At 43.6% G+C, this 19240-nt stretch overlaps 1 protein-coding gene across 4 annotated transcripts in view; it reads right to left on the bottom strand.

Moving 5' to 3' along the window:
• LOC115160187 (uncharacterized protein KIAA1958) overlaps nucleotides 1–19240 on the bottom strand; it is a 46514-nt gene that overhangs the window by 4680 nt on the left and 22594 nt on the right. The window contains exons 4-7 of one of the 4 annotated variants that reach the window (XM_029710569.1): nucleotides 9123–9206; nucleotides 8465–8992; nucleotides 7807–7943; nucleotides 7533–7757 (exon numbers count right to left, since the gene is read on the bottom strand). In XM_029710569.1, coding sequence (XP_029566429.1) covers nucleotides 7746–7757; nucleotides 7807–7943; nucleotides 8465–8992; nucleotides 9123–9206 — 761 coding nt within the window. In that variant the 3' untranslated portion in view covers nucleotides 7533–7745. Of the gene's footprint in view, nucleotides 1–2827; nucleotides 3029–7532; nucleotides 7944–8464; nucleotides 8993–9122; nucleotides 9207–19240 lie in introns of those variants that run through there. The other 3 variants (XM_029710568.1, XM_029710570.1, XM_029710571.1) reach the window with 3 other exon arrangements.

The raw sequence follows: 19240 nt of genomic DNA, 5'->3' as shown, positions 1-19240 counted from the left end.
AAACAACACATCCTAGATCTGAATGAAATAAATAATCTTATTAAATTATTTTTTATTTACATAGTTGAATGTGCTGACAACAAAATCACACAAAAATAATCAATGGAAATCCAATTTATCAACCCATGGAGGTCTGGATTTGGAGTCACACTCAAAATTAAAGTGGAAAACCACACTACAGGCTGATCCAACTTTGATGTAATGTCCTTAAAACAAGTCAAAATGAGGCTCAGTAGTGTGTGTGGCCTCCACGTGCCTGTATGACCTCCCTACAACGCCTGGGCATGCTCCTGATGAGGTGGCGGATGGTCTCCTGAGGGATCTCCTCCCAGACCTGGACTAAAGCATCCTCCAACTCCTGGACAGTCTGTGGTGCAACGTGGCGTTGGTGGATGGAGCGAGACATGATTGCCCAGATGTGCCCAATTGGATTCAGGTCTGGGGAACGGGCGGGCCAGTCCATAGCATCAATGCCTTCCTCTTGCAGGAACTGCTGACACACTCCAGCCACATGAGGTCTAGCATTGTCTTGCATTAGGAACCCAGGGCCAACCGCACCAGCATATGGTCTCACAAGGGGTCTGAGGATCTCATCTCGGTACCTAATGGCAGTCAGGCTACCTCTGGCGAGCACATGGAGGGCTGTGCGGCCCCCCAAAGAAATGCCACCCCACACCATGACTGACCCACCGCCAAACCGGTCATGCTGGAGGATGTTGCAGGCAGCAGAACGTTCTCCACGGCGTCTCCAGACTCTGTCACGTCTGTCACGTGCTCAGTGTGAACCTGCTTTCATCTGTGAAGAGCACAGGGCGCAGGTGGCGAATTTGCCAATCTTGGTGTTCTCTGGCAAATGCCAAACGTCCTGCACGGTGTTGGGCTGTAAGCACAACCCCCACCTGTGGACGTCGGGCCCTCATACCACCCTCATGGAGTCTGTTTCTGACCGTTTGAGCAGACACATGCACATTTGTGGCCTGCTGGAGGTCATTTTGCAGGGCTCTGGCAGTGCTCCTCCTGTTCCTCCTTGCACAAAGGCGGAGGTAGCGGTCCTGCTGCTGGGTTGTTGCCCTCCTACGGCCTCCTCCACATCTCCTGATGTACTGGCCTGTCTCCTGGTAGCTCCTCCATGCTCTGGACACTACGCTGACAGACACAGCAAACCTTCTTGCCACAGCTCGCATTGATGTGCCATCCTGGATGAGCTGCACTACCTGAGCCACTTGTGTGGGTTGTAGACTCCGTCTCATGCTACCACTAGAGTGAAAGCACCGCCAGCATTCAAAAGTGACCAAAACATCAGCCAGGAAGCATAGGAACTGAGAAGTGGTCTGTGGTCCCCACCTGCAGAACCACTCCTTTATTGGGGGTGTCTTGCTAATTGCCTATAATTTCCACCTGTTGTCTATTCCACTTGCACAACAGCATGTGAAATTTATTGTCAATCAGTGTTGCTTCCTAAGTGGACAGTTTGATTTCATAGAAGTGTGATTGACTTGGAGTTACATTGTGTTGTTTAAGTGTTCCCTTTATTTTTTTGAGCAGTGTATATATATATATATACATATATGTAGACACCCCTTCAAATTAGTGGATTCGGCTATTTCTGACAGGTGTATGAAATTGAGCACACAGCCATGCGATCTCCATAGACAAACATAGAATGGCCTTACTGAAGAGCTCAGTGACTTTCAACGAGGCACTGTCATAGGATGCCACCTTTCCAACATGTCAGTAAGTCAAATTTCCCCACCAATCAACTGTAAGTGCTGTTATTGTCAAGTGGAAACGTCTAGGAGCAACAACGGCTCAGCCGCGAAGTGGTAGGCCACACAAGCTCACAGAACGGAACCACCACGTAGTGCATACAAATCATCTGTCCTCGGTTGCAACACTCACTACCGAGTTCCAAACTGCCTCTGGAAGCAACGTCAGCACAATAACTGTTCGTCAGGATCAAATCTTATTTGTCACCCCAATAGTAGGTTTATTTGAAATGCAAATCAATTTATAACATTTCTGACATGCGTTTTTCTGGATATTTTTTTTGTTATTCCGTCTGTCACTGTTCAAATAAACCTACCATTAAAATTATAGACTGATCATTTCTTTGTAAGTAGGCAAACGTACAAAATCAGCAGGGGATCAAATACTTTTTTCCCTCCACTGTATGCAGGAACATGTTCAATTGGAGAACCATCCAATGAGTGAACATGTAGTTAATCTGAAACATGCCTACGAGAGTTTTAAAAAACAACTTGAGATTAGTTTTGCCTGTATTAAATCAGCTAGGGATTTCTCTAACACAAACTGGGCAATTGTCACTAATGTCTTGGGAGAAGACACCAATAGAAACATATTTCACTGGTGTATTCGTTAGAATAAGATCAGAGTTGACTTTGAAGGATCTTTAGGGTTGGGAAATGTAGTCTTAGTCACCAGCTGGGTTAGATTTAGGTCACTACACATGACTTTTAGATTGTCTGAAGCCTGCATTTCCCGATTCATAATTTAGGTCACCCAGGATAATAACTTCTGATTTAGTAGAAGGCAACAAACTAGTTAACTCCTCAAGTGCACAGCTGAGGGAGGACGGTAGAACCCTATAACAGTTATGGATACATTTTTACCCAGACAAACAGTAGCTCCAATTTTTTTGGCAAGGGAAATTGATTTTAGTATAGATTATTTTTTTTAAATCAAAATGCCACTCCATCACCTCTACCCTGTCTGTCAGCGCTGAAAACATAACCCTCAATATTAATATCCCATTATATAACATCCCATTGAGCTCATAGCGTACCTGAGAAGAATGAGAGGTGCCTACCTGGGCGTAGTAAGAGCATACCTGGTCGTAGCTGGTCTTGCAGGAAGTCACAGATGAGTTCAGCCTTCTTAGTGAGTTCCTGCTGCAGCAGCTCCTTGTCCTGTTTCAGACTAGAGATGGTCTCTCCCATCTGCTCACTGCGGCTCCGCTCAACACTCAGCAACGCTCGCAGCCGCTCTATCTCACACAGAGCTGGGCCCACTGGCAACAAAGACAGGAAGGTTGAGACAGTTTCAATATGTACATAATAATAATAATAGTAATTTTATTACAGAAATAATCTTAAAGTGCATAAAAAGCTAAACGAAGTAACTAACAGTGTATCCTTATGGTGTAGGCCTACACACTTAGTTCAGAGAACATACAGAGTAGGGTCACTTCCAAAAGAACGTAGGCAGACCCCCCCCCCCCTTCCAACATATGAGAGAACACATGCAGAATGCACCAAGGCCAAATAACAGGAAATGGAAAACATTACGAGAGGAACTGGAACCTACCTGCTTCTCATAACAGGTGTGGTTAATCTGTTGCAGTTAACTTTCCAATATGAGAGGAGTTTTCCCCACTTGCTTTAAAACTCTATATCTATACATCTACACATTACACATACACACATCTACACATACAAACATCTACACATAAACATGTTTACACATCTACAGTGCCTTGCGAAAGTATTCGGCCCCCTTGAACTTTTCGACGTTTTGCCACATTTCAGGCTTCAAACATAAAGATATAAAAGTGTAATTGTTTGCGAAGAATCAACAACAAGTGGGACACAATTATGAAGTGAAACGAAATTTATTGGATATTTCAAACTTTTTTAACAAATAAAAAACAGAAAAATTGGCCGTGCAAAATTATTCAGCCCCTTTACTTTCAGTGCAGCAAACTCTCTCCAGAAGTTCAGTGAGGATCTCTGAATGATCCAATGTTGACCTAAATGACTATGATGATAAATAGAATCCACTTGTGTGTAATCAAGTCTCCGTATAAATGCACCTGCTCTGTGATAGTCTCAGAGGTCCGTTTAAAGCGCAGAGAGCATCATGAAGAACAAGGAACACACCAGGCAGGTCCGAGATACTGTTGTGGAGAAGTTTAAAGCCGGATTTGGATACAAAAAGATTTCCCAAGCTTTAAACATCCCAAGGAGCACTGTGCAAGCGATAATATTGAAATGGAAGGAGTATCAGACCACTGCAAATCTACGAAGACCCGGCCGTCCCTCTAAACTTTCAGCTCATACAAGGAGAAGACTGATCAGAGATGCAGCCAAGAGGCCCATGATCACTCTGGATGAACTGCAGAGATCTACAGCTGAGGTGGGAAACTCTGTCCATAGGACAACAATCAGTCGTATACTGCACAAATCTGGCCTTTATGGAAGAGTGGCAAGAAGAAAGCCATTTCTTAAAGATATCCATAAAAAGTGTCGTTTAAAGTTTGCCACTAGCCACCTGGGAGACACACCAAACATGTGGAAGAAGGTGCTCTGGTCAGATGAAACCAAAATCAAACTTTTTGGCAACAATGCAAAATGTTATGTTTGGCGTAAAAGCAACACAGCTCATCACCCTGAACACACCATCCCCACTGTCAAACATGGTGGTGGCAGCATCATGGTTTGGGCCTGCTTTTCTTCAGCAGGGGCAGGGAAGATGGTTAAAATTGATGGGAAGATGGATGGAGCCAAATACAGGACCATTCTAGAAGAAAACCTGATGGAGTCTGCAAAAGACCTGAGACTGGGACGGAGATTTGTCTTCCAACAAGACAATGATCCAAAACATAAAGCAAAATCTACAATGGAATGGTTCACAAATAAACATATCCAGGTGTTAGAATGGCCAAGTCAAAGTCCAGACCTGAATCCAATCGAGAATCTGTGGAAAGAACTGAAAACTGCTGTTCACAAACGCTCTCCATCCAACCTCACTGAGCTCGAGCTGTTTTGCAAGGAAGAATGGGCAAAAATTTCAGTCTCTCGATGTGCAAAACTGATAGAGACATACCCCAAGCGACTTACAGCTGTAATCGCAGCAAAAGGTGGCGCTACAAAGTATTAACTTAAGGGGGCTGAATAATTTTGCACACCCAATTTTTCAGTTTTTTATTTGTTAAAAAAGTTTGAAATATCCAATAAATTTCGTTCCACTTCATGATTGTGTCCCACTTGTTGTTGATTCTTCACAAAAAAATTACAGTTTTATAACTTTATGTTTGAAGCCTGAAATGTGGCAAAAGGTCGAAAAGTTCAAGGGGGCCGAATACTTTCGCAAGGCACTGTACATTTAAACTTAGTTTTTTCACAATTCCTGACATTTAATCCTAGTAAAAATTTCCTGTCTTAGGTCAGTTAGGATCACCACTTTATTTTAAGAATGTGAAATGTCAGAATAATAGTAGAGTGATTTATTTCAGCTTTTATTTCTTTCATCACATTCCCAGTGGGTCAGAAGTTTACATACACTCAATTAGTATTTGGTAGCATTGCCTTTAAATTGTTTAACTTGGGTCAAATGTTTTGGGTAGCCTTCCACAAGCTTCCCACAATAAGTTGGGTGAATTTTGGCCCATTCCTCCTGACAGAGCTGGTGTAACTGAGTCAGGTTTGTAGGCCTCCTTGCTCGCACACGCTTTTTCAGTTCAGCCCACAAATTTTCTATAGGATTGAGGTCAGGGCTTTGTGATGGCCACTCCAATACCTTGACTTTGTTGTCCTTAAGCCATTTTGCCACAACTTTGGAAGTATGCCTATTTGCAACCAAGCTTTAACTTCCTGACTGATGTCTTGAGATGTTGCTTCAATATATCCACATAATTTTCCTCCCTCATGATGCCATCTATTTTGTGGTGCACCAGTCTCTCCTGCAGCAAAGCACCCCCACAACATGATGCTGCCACCCCCGTGCGTCACGGTAGGGATGGTGTTCTTCGGCTTGCAAGCATCCCCCAAACATAACGATGGTCATTATGGCCAAACAGTTCTATTTTTGTTTCATCAGACCAGAGGACATTTCTCCAAAATGTACGATCTTTGTCCCCATGTGCAGTTGCAAACCTTAGTCTGGCTTTTTTATGTCGGTTTTGGAGCAGTGGCTTCTTCCTTGCTGAGCGGCCTTTCAGGTTGTCGATATAGGACTTGTTTTACTGTGGATATAGATACTTTTTTACCTGTTTCCTCCAGCATCTTCACAAGGTCCTTTGCTGTTGTTCTGGGATTGATTTGCACTTTTCTCACCAAAGTACGTTCATCTCTAGAAGACAGAACACGTCTCCTTCCTGAGCGGTATGACGGCTGCGTGGTCCCATGGTGTTTATACTTGCGTACTATTGTTTGTACAGATGAACGTGGTACCTTCAGGCGTTTGGAAATTGCTCCCAAGGATGAACCAGACTTGGAGGTCTTGGCTGATTTCTTTTGATTTTCCCATGATGCCAAGCAAAGAGGCACTGTGTTTGAAGGTAGGCCTTGAAATACATCCACAGGTACACCTCCAATTGACTCAAATTATGTCAATTAGCCTATCAGAAGCTTCTAAAGCCATGACATCATTTTCTGACATTTTCCAAGCTGTTTATAAAGGCACAGTCAACTTAGTGTATGTAAACTTCTGACCCTCTGGAATTGTGATACAGTGAAATAATCTGTCTGTAAACAATTGTTGGAAAAATTATTTGTGTCATGCACAAAGTAGATGTCCAAACCGACTTGCCAAAACTATATTTTGTTAACAAGAAATTTGTGGATTGGTTGAAAAACGAGTTTTAATGACTCCAACCTGAGTGTATGTAAACTTCCCACTACAACTATAGCTAGTCTTCAACACTAATATAAAACTGTGACATACAGAGTTCAGACTGAGATCAAGGCTTGTCTTTTTAAATATCCATTCAATAATTTCTTGACACCATCGAGGGGTATTGACCATTTATTTCAGGGCAACATACTGTCAACATTTCTCCTCCAGTCATTGGTCTAACATCTTTACAAACAACATTTCTCCTCCAGTCATTGGTCTAACATCTTTACAAACAACAAACTTAATGCAGGAAAAAGGGAACTAAATAACATAGAACCCGCCGTTCCCCTGGCGCCGTTCCCCTGGCGCCGTTCCCCTGGCCCCGTTCCCCTGGCCCCGTTCCCCTGGCGCCATGTCTTCTTGATTAGTAAACATGTAGTCCCACAGGCCATGCTCAAATGGCACCCTATTCCCTATATAGTGCACTACTTTAGACCAGATCCCTATTCCCTATATAGTGCACTACTTTAGACCAGATCCCTATTCCCTATATAGTGCACTACTTTAGACCAGATCCCTATTCCCTATATAGTGCACTACTTTAGACCAGATCCCTATTCCCTATACAGTGCACTACTATAGACCAGAGCCCTATTCCCTATACAGTGCACTACTTTAGACCAGAGCCCTATTCCCTCTATATAGTGCACTACTTTAGACCAGGGTCCTATTCCCTATATAGTGCACTACTATAGACCAGAGCCCTATTCCCTATATAGTGCACTACTATAGACCAGAGCCATATTCCCTATACAGTGCACTACTTTAGACCAGAGCCCTATTCCCTATATAGTGCACTACTTTAGACCAGAGCCCTATTCCCTATATAGTGCACTACTTTAGACCAGAGCCCTATTCCCTATATAGTGCACTACTTTAGACCAGAGCCATATTCCCTATATAGTGCACTACTTTAGACCAGGGCCATATTCCCTATATAGTGCACTACTTTATACCAGAGCCCATATGAAGGCAATAGGGTTCCATTTGGGACAAAGACATGGTCTAATGTCTAACAGAAGGCAGACATGATGACCTCATTTCCTCCACAATGGTAGGATCCTCAGACCCTGACCTGTGGAAAGTCACCAGGACATGTAATAATGATATCCTCAGACCCTGACCTGTGGAAAGTCACCAGGACATTTAATAATGATATCCTCAGATCCTGACCTGTGGAAAGTCACCAGGACATGTAATAATTCTCTTCTGACACATCCTCAGTCTACACTTATTGATGCATGCTTTCTTCAGTTTGGACGACTCCACCGATGTCCATCCATCCAGGGCAGAGCAGTGGAGGACGTACGCTGTAAAGTAGGCCATGAAACAGTTAGGTAACAATACAATACAATACATGTGCCCAGAGTAGAAAACACAAGTAACTGAGTCCCGTGTATGGCAACCTATTCCCTCTATATAGTGCACTACTTTTGACCAGGGCCCTATTCCCTATATAGTGCACTACTATAGACCAGGGCCCTATTCCCTCTATATAGTGCACTACTTTAGACCAGGGCCCTATTCCCTCTATATAGTGCACTACTTTAGACCAGAGCCCTATTCCCTCTATATAGTGCACTACTTTAGACCAGGGCCCTATTCCCTCTGTATAGTGCACTACTTTAGACCAGGGCCCTATTCCCTCTATATAGTGCACTACTTTTGACCAGGGCCCTATTACCTCTATATAGTGCACTACTTTAGACCAGGGCCCTATTCCCTCTATATAGTGCACTACTTTTGACCAGGGCCCTATTACCTCTATATAGTACACTACTTTAGACCAGGGCCCAAAAAAGTGCATTAACAATCTCCTACTCCTTCTCACCTATGATTGCGTCCACCGTTCTGCGGTCAAGAATCTTCTTGCCGTCGGGTACTTTCCCCCTCCTGCCGAAGGCCACCGCCCCTATGAGGTCTTCCTCGGTGAAGAAATGCTCGAATAGGAGATGAAAGAGTCTCATGCAGTTCCCTCTGGCCTCCTGAAACATGGCAGCTAGCTGCAGGGAGGACAGCAGGACTCCTGAGCCGGGGTAGAGCTGCTGCTGGCCCTGCATCTGCTCCCTGTGACGGCCTCGCCAGCGCGTCGGCTCAGGCTGGGGTTGAAGCTGTGGCTGGTGGGTCTCGAGATGGGACTGGGTCTGTTGCTGATGGCTGTTGGGTTGATGAATGTGAGGCTGGGGATAATGACTGGGAGCTCTAGCCTCATGGAACTGCCATGTCTCCGTTCTCCAATCCTCCGTTCTCCTCTCTTCCTCTCTCCCCGTTCTCCAATCCTCCCCTCTCTCCGTTTTCTTCTCACGGAAAGACAGAACCTGGTGGATGACTGTCTGAAGACTCTGTAGCTGACCCAGGTCTGTAGAGAACAACACAGAGATTTACACACAAAACAAAAAACCCAGAGCAATTTCTACAAAATGTGCCTAAGAGAAACCTTCCATCAATAGTGTCATTTGAAAACCGGCTTAGTTCCAAAATGGTCTCACCTATACTAGCAACAAACTCCTCAACCCGCCGCCGCTCCTCTGTCGGGTCGCTGGTCAGGCTTGAAGAGGTGGGCCAGAATCTGTCTAAACAATTAAAAAGGAGAAGAGGAATCAGACAGGTTTTTAGAAAAGTTTATATAAATATTTTCAATTAAAAAAAGTGGGAATATATGTCACTTTTTGGACGCGTCGAACAAACTTATAGAAATGAGAGTTATAGATCTGTCGCTGAGTTTAAGAAAAACGGCAGATCTGTTGTGTGTGTGCTATTTCTATGCTTCCTGTTCTTAAAGTTTAGTTTACGCGTTTTATTTTGTTACTTTCGGTTTTGTACACCAGCTTCAAACAGCTGAAAATACAATATTTTGAGTTATGGAGAAGATAATTTCAGAGTGGTTTAGATGGTACAATAATTCTCTACACTATCCTTTCTTGTTTTGTCACAAAATGAAATTAGGCAAACTTTAGACATTTTTGCAACCAGGAAATGGCGGAGCGATTTCTGCATAGTGCAGCTTTAACTATATTCCCTATAAGACATAATGACAACACAGTTTGGCTGTACATTTTTTTTTTATTACAGTTTATTTTACACAGTATTCACTGTACAAGTTTGAGGGGCATCATTGAACAATGCCTAGTCATTGGTCCCCAACAGTCATTCTGATTCCCATGTCAAACAGACTAAAATTTAAAATTTGAGGAAAAAGTACTTCCTCTCATGGCTAACTACCAGGAAGTTAAAAAAAAAAAATAGACAGGCTGAGTGGGCAGGGAGCTTATATTCATGAGCACGCCTTGACTGACAGCTCTTTGAAAAACGCCTATGTCAAGCAACTTGGATGCAATGTTGCAGTAAAATCCTCTCAACCTAAATTTGGTGAAACACAAAGCATCAATGATGTCACAAAATGTTTTATACATCTCCCGTTTGTTATGGGATGCGGTTCACAGCAGCACTGACGGATGTGTTGACGTGAGTTTTGAACAACCCCCCTTGTTCTATGCTAAAGACCTAGCTAGCCGTATGAAAGGGTAAACTTTTAATTATATTTGCTGCCACCCTACAGTCAGATTTTGGCACCAGTAGAGTAGCTTTGGAGCTATATAAAACACGCCCCTCTGCAAACACAGCATCTCTGATGTTGGTTACAAGCCCTACTTATTTAAATTAGGTGAAATAATAATCATGTTACCATTGGTGTATTAAAAAACGAGAGAGCTAAGGTGATGTCACCCTATCATCTTAATAATCTCGCCTCCTGAATCCAAGTGTTTGACACATGGGACGGGACCAGTAACTTTATGATCAAACTTTAGCGATGTAGAAGCAACAGTCATTTATTCATACTTTGATCTGGTTTCATCCAAATCTCATCCGATTAAATGAAGAAAAAAAAACATGATTTTTGATTGGTTTATGACCTTTAAAAGCACATTTAATTGGAAATGTACATACAAATAACTAACCATTTCTCTCAAAGTAAAAAACAGCTCACTCTCATCTTCTTGGAACAGTCTGGTGGACCTGTAAAATGGGATTGAACACTTGTTCATTCACTGTTTCACATGAAGAAAAAAAAAAAAGTCTACTACGCAAATGGCACATTATTCCCTAAATGGAACCCTATTCCCTATGGGCACCGGTCAAAAGTAGTGCACTACTTAGGGAATAGGGTGGGATTTAGGATGGAAACATACAGTGCTCTCCTTAGTTATAGCATACAGGCAGTATAAAATGTAATTAAATCCGATTTTACAGAACTACATTACACAAAATCAGCTAGAATTATATATATATATATATATATATATATATGATCACTCAACAACAGAAAGGTTTAATAACTCACCTTATATTGAGATTAGTGGTGAGCAGGTCAGCCGTTTCTTCTTCTTGTTAACTTATCCGCAACCTCCCGATTAATGTGATAAAAGTTTACAATTTGAAGCCCGCAATCAACCCTAACATTGAAAAAAGACGCTGTACAGTCAGAAAAAGCAGAATCATTTTTTTAGATTAGGCTTATGTTTCTGCTTATAATTTCTGACATTTTGGCAGACTATTAGTTAGTCAACTTGTCTATAATTTGATATATGCAGGTTCTCTTCTGTCATTACGCCCTAGAAAACTAAACCTGTACTCACCAGCATGTATTCAGACACCTTCACTTTTTCCACATTTTGTTACGTTACAGCCTTATTCTAAAAACGATTACATTATTAAATCCTCAATCTACACACAACACCCCATAATGACAATGCGACAACAGGTTAAACATTTTTGCACATATATAAAACATTTAAATAAAAACAGAAATACCTTATTTACATAAGTATTCAGACACTTTGCTATGAGACTCTAAATTGAGCTCAGGTGCATCCTGTTTCCATTGATCATCCTTAAGATGTTTCTACAAATTGATTGGAGTCAACCTGTGGTAAATTCAATTGATTGGACATGATTTGGAAAGGCACACACCTTTCTATATAAAGGTCCCACAGTTGACAGTGCATGTCAGAGCCAAAACCAAGATATATGGTCGAAGGACTTGTCCGTAGAGCTCCGAGACAGGATTGTGTCGAGGCACAGATCTGGGGAAGGGTACCAACAAATGTCTGCAACATTGAAGCTCCCCAAGAACACAGTGGCCTCTATCATTCTTAAATGGAAGAAGTTTGGAACCACCAAGACTCTTCCTAGAGCTGAGCAATCTGGGGAGAAGGGCCTTGGTCAGGGAGGTGACCAAGAACCCAATGGTCACTCTGACAGAGCTCCAGAGTTCCTATGTGGAGATGGCAGAACCTTCCAGAAGGACAACCATCTCTGCAGCAATCCACCAATCAGGCTTTTATGGTAGACTGGTCAGACGGAAGCCACTCCTCATTAAAAGGCACATGACAGCCAGCTTGGAGTTTGCCAAAAGGCACCTAAAGACTATCAGACCATGAGAAACAAGATTCTCTGGTCTGATGAAACCAAGATTGAACTCTTTGGCCTGAATGCCAAGCGTCATATCTGGAGGAAACCTGGTACCATCCCTACGGTGAAGCATGGTGGTGGCAGCATCATGCTGTGGGGATGTTTTTCAGCGGCAGGGACTGGGAGACTAGTCAGGATCGAGGGAAAGATGAACAGAACAAAATACAGAGAGATCCTTGATGAAAACCTGCTCCAGAGCGCTCAGGACCTCAGACTGGGGCGAAGGTTTACCTTCCAACAGGACAGCGACGTTAAGAACACAGCCAAGACAACGTAGGAGTGGCTTCGGGACAAGTCTCTGAATGTCCTTGAGTGGCCCAGCCAGAGCCCGGACTTGAACCCGATCAAACATCTCTGGAGAGACCTGAAAATAGCTGTACAGCGACGCTCCCCATCCAACCTGACAGAGCTTGAGAGGATCTGCAGAGAAGTGTCATGAAGTTGGCCTGTGGGTAAGGTTTATGACCCCCCCCTTCTCTCTGACTCTACTGAAGGACTCTTGAATAGCCTTTGTTAAACAAAGAGTCTGGGAACATCAAACAAGTGGGGGGAAAGGAACCATATTTCGGTAATAGAACCAGTTGAAATATGCGTTGGTACTTAATGAATATGATGTCTGTTCTGTTGTCATCTGAGACATTATGACTGATGACAGGACGACATAAACTGTATCTGGGAAAGTCTACACATTCTAGTTATCAGATTCACATGGAATTGTTGTGCAATTTAAATGAAACTATTTGTGAAAAGATTAAATGTAATTTTAGCTTCCAAATGAGAGAATTGGGTTTTCATAAGGTTAGAGCTCTGTTCAATCAGTGGCCCTTGGCCTTGCGTTTTAGATTATTGACCAGACAGGGGAGGTGATATTAATAATACTCTGAGTAAGAGAGAATGTTTTGGGATTTTTACCCTCCAGACATTATTTCCTAAAGGACTTAATGATGAAATGCCTATGCATGTTATGTTGTGAATTTGAACATTAATTATGTGCCTATTTCAGATTCCTCTGATGTTTTTCGTATGATGTACCCAATGATTAATGAAAACTTGCTATGTCCTCATTGTGGTTTTATGGGCGTGTTTAATGCGTCTTATACACGTTTGTAGTGTTTGTGAAATGCATATTGTTATGTTTGGTAGCACGTATTTGTTTTTCCTTTGCCTCCAACTCCTTTCCATGCGTGGAACGGATGTGGGTGGGGCTAGGTCTACATAGGGGTGCTGATTTAAAAAAATTCACAAAAGCTCTGACGAAGACCGTGAGGCCAATACGTAAAGCTTATTGAATATCAGTGATACTATCAAGAGCAGTGTGCGGTTTCCTTTTTCCTTCATCAGGCTATTGACCCGCTGAAAGCAGACTGAACCAGGGTTTCCTCTAGGATTTTGCCTGTGCTGAACTCCAATTATATGTTTATTTTTTATCCTACAACACTCCGTAGTCCTTGCCGATGACAAGCATACCGATAACATGATGTAGCCACCACCATTCTTGAAAATATGATGAGTGGTACTCAGTGATGTGTTTGCCCCAAACGTAACGCTTTGTATTCAGGACAAAAAGTTTATTGCTTCGCCACATTTATTGCAGTATTACTACAGTGGCTTGTTGCAAACAGGACACATATTTTGGAATATATTTTTATTCTATACAGGCTTCCTTCTTTTCACTGTAATTTATGTTAGTATTGTGGACTAACAACAATGTTGTTGATCCATCAGTTATGTCCTATCACAGCCATTAAAACTCTGTTTTAAAATTGCCATTGGCCTCATGGTGAAATCCCTGAGCAGTTTCCTTCCTCTCCGGCAACTTAGTTAGGAAAGATGCCTGTATCTTTAAAGTGACTGGGTGTATTGATACACCATCCAAAGAGTAATTAATAATGCACCATGCTCAAAGGGATATTTAAAGTATTTTTTTTAACCTATCTACCAATAGGTGCCCTTCTTTGCGAACCATAGGAAAACCTCCCTGGTCTTTGTGGTTGAATCTGTGCTTGAAATTCACTGGTCGACAACGGGGGTAGTCATTTAAAAATCATGCTAAACACTATTCCACACGGAGTCAGTCCATGCAACGTATTATGTGACTTAACTACAGGCCATAACAAAGGGGTTGAATACTTATTGACTCAAGACATTTCAGCTTTTTATTTTTAATTCATTTGTAAACATTTCTAAAAACATAATTCCATTTTGACATTATGGGGTATTGTGTTTAGATCAGTGACGAATCTACATTTAATCAATTTTAAATTCAGGCTGTAACAACAAAATGTGGAAAAAGTCAAGGGGGTGTGAATACCTTGCTGACGTTCATTTGAAAAAGGGTCAGCAACATAACAGCCCGGACCAGAGCTACGCAGGCCGCAACATAACAGCCCGGACCAGAGCTAGGCAGGCCGCAACATAACAGCCCGGACCAGAGCTAGGCAGGCCCCAACATAACAGCCCGGACCAGAGCTATGCAGGCCGCGACATAACAGCCCGGACCAGAGCTATGCAGGCCGACACAGATCGTGACATGTCATTATGCAGTAGGTCATCTTCCCGTAATCTCGTTCCGGTACTGAACGGAGAACGTATAACCTGTTGGGGCTAGGGGGCAGTATTTTCACGGCCGGATAAAAAACGTACCCGATTTAAACTGGTTACTACTCTTGCCCAGAAACGAGAATATGCATATAATTAGTAGATTTGGATAGAAAACACTAAAGTTTCTAAAACAGTTTGAATGGTGTCTGTGTATAACAGAACTCATATGGCAGGCCAAAACCTGAGAAGATTCCATGCAGGAAGTGCCCTGTCTGACAATTTGTTGTCCTTCTAGGGCATCTCTATCAAAAATACAGCATCTCTGCTGTAACGTGACATTTTCTAAGGCTTCCATTGGCTCTCAGAAGGCGCCAGAAAGCGGAATGACGTCTCTGCAGCCTCTGGGCGAAAAAAAGCAGGAGTTTTTGTCAGTGGTTAGGCAGGGAACACTGACACTGGAGCGCACGTGCACGAGAGGACTCCATGTTTTTCTTTCTCTCTTTGAACGAATACAACGTTGCCCGGTTGGAATATTATCGCTATTTTACGAGAAAAGTCGCATGAGGGCCAAACTTGGTGGGTGTCAAATTAGCTAGCCGTGATGGCCGGGCTATCTACTCAGAATATTGCAAAATGTGCTTCGCCGAAAAGCTATTTTAAAATCTGACACCGCGATTGCCTAAAGGAGTTCTGTATCTATAATTCTTAAAATAATTGTTATGTACACTGCTCAAAAAAATAAAGGGAACACTAAAATAACACATCCTAGATTTGAATGAATGAAATAATCTTACTAAATACTTTTTTCTTTACATAGTTGAATGTGCTGACAACAAAATCACACAAAAATAATCAATGGAAATCCAATTTATCAACCCATGGAGGTCTGGATTTGGAGTCACACTCAAAATTAAAGTGGAAAACCACACTACAGGCTGATCCAACTTTGATGTAATGTCCTTAAAACAAGTCAAAATGAGGCTCAGTAGTGTGTGTGGCCTCCAGGTGCCTGTATGACCTCCCTACAACGCCTGGGAATGCTCCTGATGAGGTGGCGGATGGTCTCCTGAGGGATCTCCTCCCAGACCTGGACTAAAGCATCCGCCAACTCCTGGACAGTCTGTGGTGCAACGTGGCGTTGGTGGATGGAGCGAGACATGATTGCCCAGATGTGCCCAATTGGATTCAGGTCTGGGGAACGGGCGGGCCAGTCCATAGCATCAATGCCTTCCTCTTGCAGGAACTGCTGACACACTCCAGCCACATGAGGTCTAGCATTGTCTTGCATTAGGAGGAACCCAGGGCCAACCGCACCAGCATATGGTCTCACAAGGGGTCTGAGGATCTCATCTCGGTACCTAATGGCAGTCAGGCTACCTCTGGCGAGCACATGGAGGGCTGTGCGGCCCCCCAAAGAAATGCCACCCCACACCATGACTGACCCACCGCCAAACCGATCATGCTAGAGGATGTTGCAGGCAGCAGAACGTTCTCCACGGCGTCTCCAGACTCTGTCATGTCTGTCACATGTGCTCAGTGTGAACCTGCTTTCATCTGTGAAGAGCACAGGGCGCCAGTGGCAAATTTGCCAATCTTGGTGTTCTCTGGCAAATGCCAAATGTCCTGCACGGTGTTGGGCTGTAAGCCCAACCCCCACCTGTGGACGTCGGGCCCTCATACCACCCTCATGGGGTCTGGAGGTCATTTTGCAGGGCTCTGGCAGTGCTCCTCCTTGCACAAAGGCGGAGGTAGCGGTCCTGCCGCTGGGTTGTTGCCCTCCTACGGCCTCCTCCACGTCTCCTCATGTACTGGCCTGTCTCCTGGTAGCGCCTCCATGCTCTGGACACTACGCTGACAGACACAGCAAACCTTCTTGCCACAGCTCGCATTGATGTGCCATCCTGGATGAGCTGCACTACCTGAGCCACTTGTGTGGGTTGTAGACTCCGTCTCATGCTACCACTAGAGTGAAAGCACAGCCAGCATTCAAAAGTGACCAAAACATCAGCCAGGAAGCATAGGAACTGAGAAGTGGTCTCTGGTCACCACCTGCAGAACCACTCCTTTATTGGGGGTGTCTTGCTAATTGCCTATAATTTCCACCTGTTGTCTATTCCATTTGCACAACAGCATGTGAAATTTATTGTCAATCAGTGTTGCTTCCTAAGTGGACAGTTTGATTTCACAGAAGTGTGATTGACTTGGAGTTACATTGTGTTGTTTAAGTGTTCCCTTTATTTATTTGAGCAGTGTATTTTGTGAACGTTAATCGTGAGTAATTTAGTAAATTCACCGGAAGTTTGTGGTGGGTATGCTAGTTCTGAACATCACATGCTAATGTAAAAAGCTGGTTTTTGATATAAATATGAACTTGATTGAACAAAACATGCATGTATTCTATAACATAATGTCCTAGGAGTATCATCTGATGAAGATCATCAAAGGTTAGTGCTGCATTTAGCTGTGGTTTTGGTTTTTGTGACATATATGCATGCTTTGAAAATGGCTGTGTGATTATTTTTGGCAGGGTACTCTCCTGACATAATCTAATGTTTTGCTTTCGCTGTAAAGCCTTTTTGAAATCAGACAGTGTGGTTAGATAAAGGATAGTCTTGTCTTTAAAATGGTGTAAAATAGTCATATGTTTGAGAAATTGAAGTTATAGCATTTATGAGGTATTTGTATTTCGCGCCACACGATTCCACTGGCTGTTGACTAGGTGGGAAGCAAACGTCCCACCTTGCCCAGGGAGGTTAACAAAGCAAGACAAGACAGAGGAGAGTCTCACTTCAGATATCTCGTTTATTTTTGAGAGATGGCAAAATATGAATTTTTCATTCAAGACGTTTTAGTTACTTTTTCCCCCCTTCAACTTATTTTTCAAAAACATCCCTGAGCAGCTAGCTAGCTAAAAGCTAAGCTAGGTTGAAGATGCTGTAGCCAGCGACCTTCCACCTAATAATTATTATCAAAAAACTAAAATGCCATTACCATCACAATAAACTACAAACAGGAGGCAACAGTCATAAAATATAATTGCCTTAACAGCCAATGTGTATTATTGAACATGAATAAAATAATACTTATAGGAATGGGTCATTGTTTACAAGTTGCTAACTATCCCAATAAAACCATCACCGAAAACCACATATTTTCATCTTGTTCTGTGGTTTGGTAACTTCCTTTTCTCCTGACGGACTCTGCCTACACCGAAGACGACGCAAAACTCAGAAATATTCTACAATATGCGACCTTTTCGCAACTGAGATTTAAAACTGCAAAGTGGCCGATACCAGTCATCAGTTGCTGACATTGAACTCCATGACATCCTGCTCAATGCAACGGACTGCTCAGATATGTGACTGAGGCTTATGAATAGAGGTGTAATGTTTCCCCAAACCCCAAAGTTCGGTACGTATTGCGGTTTTGGGTTCACGGTTCGGTTGTCCGGTACGGTGGGAAAATTAAAATTCACCATGTTCAGTAATTCACAAATGTTCCTTACTTTGTCTGTTGTGACCACATTATTATATTGGGCCTCAAGTTTCCACTCTGAATACCAGTCGGATGCATTCATGTGATTTGAACTCGTTGAGAAATGCCAACAAGCTGTGTCAACCATAAACTAAAAGTACAACTATTATGATTGTAAACAAATTATAGGAGTTCAAAAACCACAATAAATAGCTTTTTATATATAATGTTATGTTGCATTTAACTGCCCCGAAAATGCTGTTTTAGAAGCCATTTCCTTAGTAGGTGAGGTCACCATGTGGGAGAAGTGTGTATAGTAATAACCACTTGGAGGGACGTTCAACTGGATCTTTCCCAGTCGTATGTGGTAAATTCCCACTTCCTTGGTTACGAACGCACCACGACACTACTTCCTTCAGTGCCAGACGCCCACTTGTGACGAATAAAAGGAGTTGTGTCTGTAGCACGGCACACCTCCCACCCCGGGGTAATGTGTCTGTAGCACGGCACACCTCCCACCCCGGGGTAATGTGATGGGCTGCACCTCCCACCCCGGGGTAATGTGTCTGTAGCACGGTACACCTCCCACCCCGGGGTAATGTGACGGGCTGCACCCCCCACCCCGGGGTAATGTGACGGGCTGCACCTCCCACCCCGGGGTAATGTGTCTGTAGCACGGTACACCTCCCACCCCGGGGTAATGTGATGGGCTGCACCTCCCACCCCGTGGGTAATGTGACGGGCTGCACCCCCCACCCCGGGGTAATGTGACGGGCTGCACCCCCCACCCCGGGGTAATGTGATGGGCTGCACCTCCCACCCCGGGGTAATGTGACGGGCTGCACCCCCCCACCCCGGGGTAATGTGTCTGTAGCACGGTACACCTCCCACCCCGGGGTAATGTGACTGGCTGCACCCCCCACCCCGGGGTAATGTGACGGGCTGCACCCCCCACCCCGGGGTAATGTGACGGGCTGCACCTCCCACCCCGGGGTAATGTGATGGGCTGCACCTCCCACCCCGGGGTAATGTGTCTGTAGCACGGTACACCTCCCACCCCGGGGTAATGTGATGGGCTGCACCTCCCACCCCGGGGTAATGTGATGGGCTGCACCTCCCA

The sequence above is a fragment of the Salmo trutta genome, chromosome 23 (assembly GCF_901001165.1).
Source record: "Salmo trutta chromosome 23, fSalTru1.1, whole genome shotgun sequence".
NCBI classification, from domain to species: Eukaryota; Metazoa; Chordata; class Actinopteri; order Salmoniformes; family Salmonidae; genus Salmo; species Salmo trutta.
The sequence above is the reverse complement of the archived record's forward strand: the minus strand, read 5'-3'. Positions and strand labels throughout refer to the sequence as shown.